General features: G+C 40.6%; 1 protein-coding gene across 6 annotated transcripts in view; it reads left to right on the plus strand.

Annotated features, from left to right (window-relative positions):
• The window catches only part of LOC143293065 (disco-interacting protein 2 homolog C-like), an 89,272-nt gene that overhangs the window by 9,406 nt on the left and 66,138 nt on the right, over positions 1–13,728 (plus strand). For 3 of the 6 annotated variants that reach the window (XM_076603944.1, XM_076603942.1, XM_076603941.1), the window contains exons 2-3: positions 4,461–4,538; positions 10,301–10,396. In XM_076603944.1, coding sequence (XP_076460059.1) covers positions 4,461–4,538; positions 10,301–10,396 — 174 coding nt within the window. Of the gene's footprint in view, positions 1–4,460; positions 4,539–6,336; positions 6,402–10,300; positions 10,397–13,728 lie in introns of those variants that run through there. The other 3 variants (XM_076603945.1, XM_076603943.1, XM_076603947.1) reach the window with 2 other exon arrangements.

Genomic DNA, 13,728 nt, shown 5'->3' on the forward strand with positions numbered 1-13,728 from the left:
CGCCTGTCTTGTGACCATGTGTTGTAAAACTAGGAGGGCAGATTGTGGGGAGGAAAGTGGCAGAATGGTCAAGATGCTTATCAGTCAGTACAGCGTCCCTGGGGGTCTGGGTTCGAACCCTGGCCTCACCCATTCTCCAAAGCAAAGTTTGAAGAGAAAATCAAACTTGAGTGTCTCAAGTGTCATTTGGATTAGACGATAACCTGAGGTCCCATGTGCCATGTGTGATCTGCCATTGATTGATTTATTCTTTTATTAGTGTGCCATATATTACTTGCACTGGGAAAGATAAGTCTTAAAGCCCATTTCACTGGCAGGAAAAAAAGTAATAAAAAACCCTCAACCTTTTTTTTTCTTCTTCTGAAGTTCACAATTTTTCTGATCCTGTTTATAAGAGCATTCCCTGTTTGTTTTAATTTGGAGTCAAGAATTTAAAATGAAAATTAGAAAACACATTCTATGCAGCTTTTAGCTGTTTTAAAGGTTATTTCCTCTGAACTATTGGCCTTGATCTTCAGTTTATGGACAATAAAACTGAAGAGATGCTCAGTTGTGTGTTGGTATTGCTGCATTTTCATACAATTTAACTGTTAACAACTGCCATTTATTGTGTATAAAAAATTATTTTAAAAAACAACCAAAAACAATAGCAACAACAACAACCACCTGTTGTGGGGTTCTTGACAATCCATTGTAATATTAAAATGGTAAAAAAATGGTTTAAAGTCAAAGGTACCTTAAGATGAAGATAACATTTTTATCTTCATCTTAAGGTACCTTTGATTTTAAACCATTTTTTACCATTTTAACCTTGTTTTAAAAGGTCCAGCAGTCACCATTTGTTCATAAGGTAATGTAAGTCACTTAGAACACAAACCTACAATCAGAAAATGGATTGAGCTTCCTACAACTTCCGTTACAAATGCTTTCACACGTTAAACACCACCGTGTCAACACAAGGGGTGGGGTGATCAAAGGGCTAAGCCAGAATCAAGCTGATGGACAGAAGGAGGGAATTCTTTAGAATTAGGCCCTCTGTCTCCTCCCTCCAGTGACATTCAGGACAACAAAGTAGGGGCCAGGGTCTTGTTCCTGTGTGTGTGTGAGCAGCACAAACAGGGGGTTGGGGCTGGGTGTTCATGGTGTCTTCCTGTTCTACACTCCACATTGTTTGGCATGGGAGATGACAGGCTTTGTCCTTTGAGGGTGTCAGGGTGCTTTTGTGTGTGTGTGTGTGTGTGTGTGTGTGTGTGTGTGTGTAGGTTCTCCAACCTTCTATCTTTCCCACTTCTTTATCTTTTTGTTATTTTTGTTGTTGTTGTTGTTTTTACAATGGATCCTCCGTCTTAATTATTTTCATGTTTTGACTTTCTAAGTTTCTTTTTTTTTTTTTTTTATCTTTATATTTTAGCATTTAGATAAATAAATAGTCTTCTGAGTTCTGTGGAGACTGGAAATCAAAATACAACACAAAATGATAAGAATACTAGTTAGCGTACAGGATCGGCTTTTTTTCTCTTCTCTCTCTCTCTCTCTCTTCTTTTCTGTTTTAGTGCATTGCACACTTTTCTCAGTTCTTGGTTGTCCTATGGCATGGGGATGACCAGGCTTGTCCTTTGAGGAGATCTTTGGGAGTGTGCCTGAGCTAGCAGCTTGAAATAGTGGTTGCTGAGTCAATGGGTGGAGCCAAGGGGTGGAAAGGGAGGGGAGGGGGGTCCAGAGATGAGGGAGGAGGGTGGTGGGGTAGAAGAGTGCAGGAGTTACTGCCCTGTTGTGGTTGCATTGAAAACAAGGAGCAGTGCAGTGAAGCAGATCTGTGCCTGACCTGTGCACAGACCCAACAACATGCTGGTCAGGCCTTGAGGGCCTACCAGATTCTTTATGCATACATACATGTATGTATTATGTATACATGTGTAGAAATTATACATGAAAACAGTCAACAGTAAAGATATGAAATATTTATAGCAAAGTAAACAAATAGATGATAAAATGAAAATAATTATTTAAAAAAACAACAACACGAATAGAACATATTAGAAGGCAGGTAATTCAGACAAGAAAGAAAAATGGCCATTGGAAATGCCTGTTTGATGAAGAATGCAGTGTCTTCTGCACTTTGCTTCATCGCCTTTCCTATTAAAAAATAATTCAGTGGTTTAATTTCCTAAACATTTTCATATATATATATATATATATGTGTGTGTGTGTGTGTGTGTGTGTGTGTGTTTGTTTATAAACACTTAACAAGTCATAGAGTTCAGCATCTTGAGATGTTATGTTTATTTTTAATTTTTAATTTTTAAATTTTTTTCCAACTGTGTTATAGAAATCATGATTATGAAGCAGAAACATGTATGGCTTGTGTTTGTGTGTGTGTGTGTGTGTGTGTGTGTGTGTGGTGTTTTTTTTTTTACATTGACTCAAACTGGAAAGGTTAATCAGTGCAATATGTGTGTCTGCTGTAAAGTTCATTGACCTTTTCATGTTATTGTTTTGTACTTTTCATTTGTGTTTTTGTATTTTTCATTTGTGTTGAACGTGTGTGTGTGTGTGTGTGTGTGTGTGTGTGTACAGGCATGCATGTGGGTGTGTTTTCCTTGTTGGTCATGTGATGAGGAGCTAAACTTTAACTCTGACAGTGACACAAGGCATTGGCATCGATTTCCTAGCCTCCACATCATATGATCCTCATCTTTTTCTTACCACTGCTGCAACTAGGTTGGGTGTGGGGGTATGTGTGTGTGTGTGTTTGGGGGGGAGGTGGGGGAAGGGGGGGGGACGTGTGTGTGTGTGTGTGTGTCCATGTATGTATCATAAGTAACAGAAGGTAGGCAGAAAACGCACTTTTCAACCTGGCAGTTACATGCTGTACAACTACAAGTATGCATGTATTGAACTTTGGTATAACATAGTCATGATGAATTGATAATACTAAATAAATTATAATGACAACAGTACATTTACATTTAGTGCTTTCAGACTTCTCAAGCACTTTAGAAATGATGGATTAGTTATGCACAAACCACAACTGACGCACACACACACACACACACACACACACACACACACACACACACACACACACACACACACACACAAGCACACACACACACACTCGTGGGCCCATGCATGCACACACACATGGAAGAAATAGGTATGTATCCATAGAATACAGATCTTTTTGGAATGGAGTTCCAAGATTATGTAGAGAGTGATTGAAGAGGAATGTTTTCAGGCTTGTTTTACTGGATGCCAGTGAGCGACTGAGATGGACTGAAAAAAGGGAAGAATATATCTTTGCCAACAGCAGCTTGAACAACTAATTAAAATCATTATCTCCATTGATGTACGTAGTGGCTATCATATTCCCAGGACAGGAAGACCCGAAAGCAAAGTGCATGATTAGATGATAACCCTGCTGCCGTCATCATCTTCATTTTGAACTGGATTAACTGAAGAAAGAGCAGTGGTTTGTCAATTTGTTTTTAGGGCGAACTGATGTCACATATTTTTAGAAATTGTTTAGCCTGAGTACTGCAATACTGATATATATATATATATATATATATATATATATATATATATATATATATATATAAAAGATACACACACAATATTTTCACAACACACATGTACACACAACTTGGACACAACCATCTAAAATCACTTTTGTTAACAGTGGTTAAATTGATATCCAACCAACCAGGAGGGGAATGAATATGTATAGACTGACAAGATGTGACTAAAATGTTTTATTTCAACATGTTTCTTATGTAATTACTTGAGACAGCATGATGTACTGATGTTGAATATTATGCTTTCTACTTAGGATAGCATAATATGCTAACTACATTAGCATGTTTCATTCACATTATATTAAAGTAGCATAATATACTAATGTTATATCAATATGTTATTTAGGATAGCACGATATACTGATGTTAAATGTCAACATTTATTTTACACATTATCCAGTACAGTATAATACTGTGCTGTTGAATATCAAACTTATTTCTTCCCAGTTACTCTTTGTTTGATTCCACTGTCTGTTCACATTCATAAGTACACCCACCAAATGTATATGGGTGTATATAATATATATATATATATATATATATATATATATATATATATATATATATATATATATACACACACACTGACACTGTATCACAAATTTAATTTCAGACTTGTAATCATGTATGTGTACATGTGTGTGTGTGTGTGTGTTCAGCATGTGCATGTTTTGTACATGTGTACATGTATTGATGTTGTGTATGTGTTGATGTGTGTGTGTGCATGTGTGTGTGTGTAAGTGTGTATAGGGGTGCGTGTGTTTGTATTTGTTTGACATTGCGCCGACACACACACTGGGTTTCAGAATGTTTTTTATTTGATACATTTATATATATCATGATATAAATCCTTAAATGGCAGTGATGATGTGTCTGTTGCAGGGGACATCACCCAGAAGGGCTATGAGAAGAAGAAGACACGCCTGCTGGGACCTTACGCCAAACAGACTCCCCAAGAAAGTGAGCAACATTCCATCTTATGACGCATGCATTCTTGCCTGTCATGACACACAATTGTTCACATCGCTTCAGTATTGTTCTCAAAGTTGGTTTCAGTGTTGTTTAAAAGAAAGAAAAGAAAGAAAAAGAGATGGAAAATGGTGATACATGTGCATGGTGTGTAGGTTTAGATAGCAAAGGCAGGCTGAACAATAACAATGGGGGGAAGCACAGTCACAGGGGAAAGACAGTGAACTTTGCTAACCAGGAAATAAGCCACTTGTCTTTTTTCCTTGTCAGGAGTTGGTAAATGATATGATTTGTGGACAGCTTCCTTCCTGCCATTTGTGGACAGCTTTCTTCATGCCATTTGTGGACAGCTTCCTTCCTGCCATTTGTGGACAGTTTCTTTCCTGCCATTTTGTGGACAGCTTCCTTCCTGCCATTTGTGGACAGCTTCCTTCCTTCCTGCCATTTGTGGACAGCTTTCCTGCCATTTTCCTGCCATTTGTGGACAGCTTCTTTCCTGCCATTTGTGGACAGCTTTCCTGCCATTTTCCTGCCATTTGTGGACAGCTTCTTTCCTGCCATTTGTGGACAGCTTTCCTGCCATTTGTGGACAGCTTCCTTCCTGCCATTTGTGGACAGCTTTCCTGCCATTAGCCATTTGTGGACAGCTTCTTTCCTGCCATTTGTGGACAGCTTCCTTCCTGCCATTTGTGGACATCTTTCTTCCTGCCATTTGTGGACAGCTTTCTTCATGCCATTTACATGCATATTACAACAACTACTACTACTACCACTGCACTACTACTACTACTACTAATGTGCATTGATATAGTGCCTACCCTGCAACTCTAAGTGTAATAAAGAAAATGTTAAGATAAAAACTCACCAAAAAATACTGTTCTAAAAACTGTGTACATAGCACTAAGTGACTAACAAACAACTCTCATATATACATCTCGCCCCGCACATGCACAAAGTGAGTGTGTGTGGTGTGTGTGTGTGTGTGTGTGGGTGTGTGTGCATGTTTATGTGTGTGTGTGCCCTTGTGTGTGCCCGTGTGTGTGTGTGTGTTTGTTTTATTTATAATAAATTTATCTATTCATATGTTTTATTTATTAATTATGAATTATCACATCACCAGTTTCTAGTAATGCACAGTATGATATTGCTATGACACAAGTATTGATCAAAATCATTAGCAGAAAACCAATGACATTGTCATTGTTACTTACATGAAAGTCCCAGACCTATATATGAACACGTTTTCTCAAATGGGTGTCTGTTTATGATATGATATTTCCTAGTTACCTAGAAATAATAATCATAGGAAAATGGGGGTGTTGAAAATTTAAAGACATGTGGTCTTTGCTCTGCTACTGCAATATTGTTTTATTTTCAAAAGAAAATAACTCTTTGTGAATTATGTTTGAGTGTGAGCACTGTCCAAAGCCAAGCAGAAAGAGAGTAAACCGTAAGCAGTGAAAAGCCAAGGAGACATCAGACAGCATAGTGAACATTGCGCTGAATGAAAACCTTTTTCCCCAGGACAGAGAACTGCCCCAGGAAGCACAGAGTTACTGGCCTTGTGAAGCAAGTGGGGAATTTATATGGTTTCTTAATGATATTCGGATTGTAGATTATAGACCAAGCAAACCAGTTGAGCAACTTTTTTTTTCTTTTTTTTTTTTTTGAAAGGCCTGGAATTGTGTGTTATGACATGGTTCTTTACATGGTAGACAGTTTTTGACAGTAGTCATTTTTGTGAGAGTTACTTTCTACCACCAGGCACCAGGCAACTGGAATCCGCTTGTCACGCCACTCTTGCAAAAGACCATAGCCATGAACAGATGGACCTGAAGGGCATCTTGATCCTCAGTATGTCGTTAAACTCACCACTTCACACACTTCTCCTGCATATGTTACCAAGATAGTGCATAAGAGAAAAAAAAAAAAAAAAGAAAAGAAAAGAAAAAGAAACATGTTAGAGCTGGGGGCAATTTTTTTAAAAAATTTTCAATTGATCCACTTTTACCAACAAACTTTTTTTTTTTTTCAACAAAGTATACAGGTATGCCAGTTTGTATGGGAGTGTGTTAATATGTCATTATGTGTGGAAGTCACTGTGTGTGTGTGTGAACTTGTATACATCACACACACATACACTCTTACCTTTTCGTCCTTATTTCTCCATCCCATACACATTTCTTTTTCTCTTCTTTCTTTCTTCAGCCTTTCAGTCTTTAAAAAGTTTATGGTTTATTTTATTTTATTGTATTTTATTGTAACTTCTACCCATTTTCCCACTTTTTTTTGTCCAGGGTAATGATTTTTTCTCTCTCCTTCATTCCATAGGGTGCAAGAATGTCATAAGCAACAGTTTGCTTTTTCTTTCTGTTCTGTTTGTTTTGGACAGAGAAAGTTTTGACTCGCACTACCCTTGACTGGAGAATGTGGGCTGGGTTGTGAGGAAAGGGGGGTGGGGGTGGTGGGCAGTGTCAGTGGCAGTGGCAGCAAATGGCTTCAGATGACCTTTGCAGCAGCGTTCGGCAGATCTGTAACGTGGGTGTCAAACCCACACCACTACTTGACATTCTCTGCCTCTGTTGCCCCTTGGTAGCTGTGGGCGTGGGAGACGTTGGTTTGTGGATGTGCTTCCTTTGGCGGTCAGGACAGGCTGTTCAGTGTGCAGCTCTTGGCAAAGCAGTGCATTCCTTGCTGCTGTCTGAATGCCAAGCGTGCAGCGCTTCAAACGCAAACTGGATTTCCCACTGTTTGGCAGGCTGCCCATCTTTATGATGGCACATTGTAGTTTGGGATAGGTTCCTGGAGTCTGTTGCCTCCTTGGGTAGTTCTCATGCTGGGTGATGATCATTACTGTATCACCTCACATGAGTGTAAATGTCAAGTTCTGAATTTTCTACGTAGATCCAAAATTTTCTTTAAGCTGAAAAAATCTTCTGTGGTTGTCTGTTTTGTTTTAGGCGTCCAGCTTGAGTATTCTTTTTAGTTTATCTGGGACTTGTTTATGTATAAATTTACTTACCTGCTCATCCATTTGTTCAGCACTTTGTTTGCTTGTTCAATCTCCATGTGGGTCAGATAAAATTCAGGTCAATAAAGTATGACAGATATCAAACATTGCTTTGGTATGTTGCTTGTTCAATCTCCATGTAGGTCAGATAAAATTCAGGTCAATACAGTATGACAGATATCAAACATTGCTTTGGTATGTTGCTTGTTCAATCTCCATGTGGGTCAGATAAAATTCAGGTCAATAAAGTATGACAGATATCAAACATTGCTTTGGTATGTTGCTTGTTCAATCTCCATGTGGGTCAGATAAAATTCAGGTCAATACAGTATGACAGATATCAAACATTGCTTTGCTATGTAATAACACAGGAGGCTTGGGTCCATAACTTCAAAGTTCAGTGATGAAGAACAAATGACAGTAATTGTAATGTAGTGTGGATGGTTTATTTCTAGATGTATGTACACAAGGGCATTCTTAATTGAAGGGAAAAATTGGGAAAGAAAAGGTCAAGATGTGATGACATTTTCCCTTCTTTGGGATGAATATATTTATCACGATTTATGCTGTAACATTTGCACATATTAGCCTTGAGTTGAATACATACATATGTATATATATATATATATATATATATATATATATATATATATATATATGTGTGTGTGTGTGTGTGTGTGTGTATTATCGTACAACACTCATTGGTCAGATATCTAGACTAATGATTGTACATCTATTGTCACAGCACAGTAAATTTATTTTAAAGTAGTAGCATTTTGTTTTGTTAATTTATTTAACTTTATTTTTTTGTTTTAATTTTTTTTTTAGTGAATGTTGAGTTAAACTTAAAGTTAAAGAAAATCCTTTCTAAAAGTGAGTCCAAAAGAAATCTCAGCAGAAGGTTGGATGTTGTTCTTTGTCTGTGCCGTTACATCTTTGTCTCCCTGTGTTTTTCTTTGTCCTTGTTTTTTTCCTGTGTTGGTTGCACTTTTCTCCCTCACTTCGATGGGCGCTATAGCTATGTGGTTAAAGTGTTGGACTTCTTCCTGAAGGGTCAGCATTACTTTAGTTCAGCAAAATAATGACAGCACTTCAAACGGTGCTATAGCTGAATGGTTAAAGTGTTAGACTTCTTCCTGGTGGGTCAGCGTTACTTCAGTTCAGCAAAATAATGACAGCACTTCAATGGGCGCCATAGGTATGTGGTTAAAGTGTTGGACTTCTTCCTGAAGGGTCAGCATTACTTTAGTTCAGCAAAATGATGACAGCACTTCGACGGGCGCTATAGCTATGTGGTTAAAGTGTTGGACTTCTTCCTGAAGGGTCAGCATTACTTTAGTTCAGCAAAATGATGACAGCACTTCGACGGGCGCTATAGCTATGTGGTTAAAGTGTTGGACTTCTTCCTGAAGGGTCAGCATTACTTTAGTTCAGCAAAATAATGACAGCACTTGGAAGGTACACAAAGTAGTTTTTGAACTTGAGGTTTATGCCACACTGAATTGATTAATTTCACCAGTGTTCAGCAATCAAGGGGTGAACCCCTTTGGCTGGGTCACTGTGCACTGCCTACTGTGGGAATAGTTTCTGGTTCAACACTGTTGCTCAAGTGCTGTCTGCTTGAAAGTCGGTGTGACGCATTTCCCACAGAATGCCGGCCAACACCAGCGGATTACCACAGACAGTTCAGTGTCTGCCGCTCGAAGTAATCATTTCCGTTGGGTCAAGTTGTTTGCGTTGAACTGAGAATGATTTGAAGAGGGCTTTTTCTTTATGTAGGTGTGCATAGATGTGATAGGTCTTTGTCAGAGCTGCCAGCTGCAAAGAGCAGGCATTTTCTGATGTCGTCATGGGTAATGAAACGTCTTGGTTGTTGGTGGTTGTTGTCCTGTGAGAAGTGAAAGTCTGTAGGAGGTGGCAGTCAGAATATTGTTCAAAATCTATTCTGATTTCTATGTCCTTCTTGATGAGAAAACAGGAACAGTAGAAATGGTGTAAGTTGTGATGATGATGATGATGATGATAAGCACTACTGCTATACTACTATCACTGCTACCAACAATAACAAAACACTAGTAAAACGGCAACAATAACAGTGATAATGTGATGATGATGACGATGATAGTTTTGATATTAACAAACATTGATGGCAGTGACATTTTTCTGATTTTGTGTTGCATTGTTTGAAAACAGTGATGAAGTTCAGGAGGGAACGGGAGGGAGGGGTGATCATATCCACACTGACAGGACACACACACTTGCTCAAGTCATGCACATGTATGCAAACGAGCACACACACACACACACACACACACACACACACACACACACACACACACACACAAACACACAGACTCCCTCCTACCCCTCCCCCTAGCACATACACACATCACTAGATAATTATTATTTATCCCTTCCAGTCACTGCAGCACTGACCCAGAATCCTTATCATTCAAATGATGCTCTACAGGAACAGATACACACACAGACTCACAGACACACAGGCACAGACACAGACACACACACACACACACACTCAGACACACAGACGCAGACACGACACACACACACACACACACACACACACACACACACACACACACACACACACACACACATAAACCCTTATGTTTTCCAGCATACCAACACACAGTGATGCACACACACACACACACACATACACACACATTGACACCCACCCACCCTCCCACAGCCCTTGATCCAAGTGATGCTGTCTGTACAGCAGCAGGTCAAGGGCCAGGCGCCCCCAGCCCCTCCACAGCGGCCCAGCGGAGAGCTCAAAGGAGGCTGACACGGGAGGATAACCGCTATCACTCTGGTAAGGGGCTCCATTCCACCCATCCCCCCCCCCCAGCCCCCACCACCCCAGCAGTCATGTTCTGTGCTTGGAAATAGCGAGATTTCACAGTCTCCTCTGTGTGAGTGTTTGTGTTGTTGTTGTTGTTGTTTGTGTGTTGCTGTCTCTGTGTTTCACTGTGTTGTGTGTTGGTATGTTTGAGTAGTATGTATGCGAGTGTGTGTGTGTCTCTGTGTGTGTGTGTGAGTTGTCTGTGTGTGTGTGTGTGTGACTGTGTGCACCATTGTGTGTTGGTATGTTAGAGTAGTATGTATGTGAGTGTGTGTGTGTGTGTGTGTTGTTTGTGTGTGTGTGTGTGTGTGTTGTTTGTGTGTGTGTTTGTGTCTGTGTGTGTGTGTGTGTGTGTGTGCGTGTGTGCGCGCACTTGTCCGTCTGTATCGGTTTCTGCTTGTGTCCCTGTGTTTCTACCTAATGGCTGATGTCTCTGTCTCTTTATGTTTTTTGAAGAGACAGGAGAATGCAGTTGAAATGTACAATGTCAAAGAGTCAGACAGCGATGATTCGTTCTTCATGTAGTTCTTCCCACTGTTCTTCTTGGTCACCTCATTTATGTGCCCATGCAATTGATGTCTGTGTTTGTGGACTGTTTGAATGTGAACAATATATTATATACAGCAGTAAGGACAGGAAGCTATGATGTCTTGTTATGTTTGCTTTACTTCTTCAGATGGGACGATGGCCTCACGTTGAATAAATCTTTTGATTGTTTGTATCTCTGTCTGTCTGTCTGTACGCCTGCACACACACACACACACACACTGGCACAGACTTTCATTTTGAAGATGTATGTAAACAAAAAGAAGAGACACACTCTCTCTCTCTCTCTCTCTCTCTCTCTCTCTGTTCTCACCCTTCTTCTTTTTGTTTACATTAATCTACAAACATGACAGTGAGAGAGTCTCTGTTTGTAGATGTATGTAAACTAAAGGAGACTGGTCACACACACACACACACACACACACACACACACACACACACACAGATAGTCATGTTTGTAGATATCTGTAAACTAAAGGAGAAGGGTCACACACACACACACACACACACACACACACACACACACACACACACACACACACACACAGAGTCATGTTTGTAGATGTTTGTAAACTAAAGGAGAAGGGTCTCACACACACACACACACACACACACACACACACTGTCATGTTTGTAGATGTATGTAAACAAAAGTGGAGGGTGAAGAAGCCACCAGGGAAGGTCTGACTGGACAAATAAAGTGTTGCTTCAGCCTCTGTACATGTGATGTGGGCTGGCCTTGTTGACTCTGACTCACATGGTAGCAGGTAGGGTGGTTGCAGAGGCTCTCACAGCTAGTTGTATGGCACACAAGGTCGGTGTGAGCGTTTTGGCAAGCATGTGGACTGAGTTTTCTCCCTTAACTGACATTTGGGTGGTTCTTTTCTTTCCTTTTTCTTTTTCTTTCTTTTTTATGTACACCATGTCTGTTTTTTGGTTTTTGATGATGATGATGGTGGTGGTGACAATAATGATGATGATAATGAAAATGATAGTTATTGATGTTTTACATTTGTATATCGCTTTCAAACCTCACAAACTGCTTTTCAAAAACATGTCAGTCATACATAAAGTGCACAAGAACACACGCACACACACACACACACACCCACGCGCGCGCGCACGCATGCATGCATGCATGCACCACACACAGACAAGCATGATAGGAATAGATGGGGAAACAGAACACAGATACAGCATGATAAATGCACATGAACCTGACTGCACGCAGTGAAACTGTCCTGTGGAAACTGAAACTCGCAAATCCTGTGTCGATCAGTGCACAGTGGGTCTGTCTCTCATTGTCTCTGTCTCTGTGTCTCTCATTGTCTCTGTCTCTGTGTCTCTCATTGTCCCTGTCTCCGTGTCTCTCATTGTCTCTGTCTCTGTGTCTCTCATTGTCTCTCTCTATGTCTCACAGTGTCTCTGTCTCTGTGTCTCTCATTGTCTCTGTCTCTGTGTCTCACAGTGTCTCTGTCTCTGTGTCTCTCATTGTCTCTGTCTCTGTGTCTCACAGTGTCTCTGTCTCTGTGTCTCTCATTGTCTCTGTCTCTGTGTCTCACAGTGTCTCTGTCTCTGTGTCTCTCATTGTCTCTGTCTCTGTGTCTCTCATTGTCTCTGTCTCTGTGTCTCACAGTGTCTCTGTCTCTATGTCTCACAGTGTCTCTGTCTCTGTGTCTCTCATTGTCTCTGTCTCTGTGTGTCTCATTGTCTCTGTCTCTGTGTCTCTCATTGTCTCTGTCTCTGTGTCTCTCATTGTCTCTGTCTCTGTGTCTCACAGTATCTCTGTCTCTCATTGTCTCTGTCTCTGTGTCTCACAGTGTCTCTGTCTCTGTGTCTCTCATTGTCTCTGTCTCTGTGTCTCACAGTGTCTATGTCTCTGTGTCTCACAGTATCTCTGTCTCTGTGTCTCTCATTGTCTCTGTCTCTGTGTCTCTCATTGTCTCTGTCTCTGTGTCTCACAGTGTCTCTGTCTCTGTGTCTCTCATTGTCTCTGACTCTGTGTCTCACAGTGTCTCTGTCTCCATGTCTCACAGTGTCTCTGACTCTATGTTTCACAGTGTCTCTGTCTCCATGTCTCACAGTGTCTCTGACTCTATGTTTCACAGTGTCTCTGTCTCCATGTCTCACAGTATCTCTGTCTCTCATTGTCTCTGTCTCTGTGTCTCTCATTGTCTCTGTCTCTGTGTCTCTCATTGTCTCTGTCTCTGTGTCTCTCATTGTCCCTGTCTCTGTGTCTCACAGTGTCTCTGTCTCTGTGTCTCACAGTGTCTCTGTCTCCATGTCTCTCATTGTCTCTGTCTCTGTGTCTCACAGTGTCTCTGTCTCTGTGTCTCACAGTGTCTCTGACTCTATGTTTCACAGTATCTCTGTCTCTGTGTCTCTCATTGTCTCTGTGTCTCTCATTGTCCCTGTCTCTGTGTCTCTCATTGTCTCTGTCTCTGTGTCTCTCAGTGTCTCTGTCTCTGTGTCTCACAGTGTCTCTGTCTCTGTGTCTCTCATTGTCCCTGTCTCTATGTCTCTCATTGTCCCTGTCTCTATGTCTCTCATTGTCTCTGTCTCTATGTCTCTCAGTGTCTCTGTCTCTGTGTCTCTCATTGTCTCTGTCTCTGTGTCTCACAGTGTCTCTGTCTCTGTGTCTCACAGTGTCTCTGTCTCTGTGTCTCTCATTGTCTCTGTCTCTGTGTCTCTCATTGTCTCTGTCTCTGTGTCTCACAGTGTCTCTGTCTCTGTGTCTCTCATTTTCTCTGTCTCTG

The sequence above is a fragment of the Babylonia areolata genome, chromosome 18 (genome assembly GCF_041734735.1).
Source record: "Babylonia areolata isolate BAREFJ2019XMU chromosome 18, ASM4173473v1, whole genome shotgun sequence".
NCBI lineage: Eukaryota > Metazoa > Mollusca > Gastropoda > Neogastropoda > Buccinidae > Babylonia > Babylonia areolata.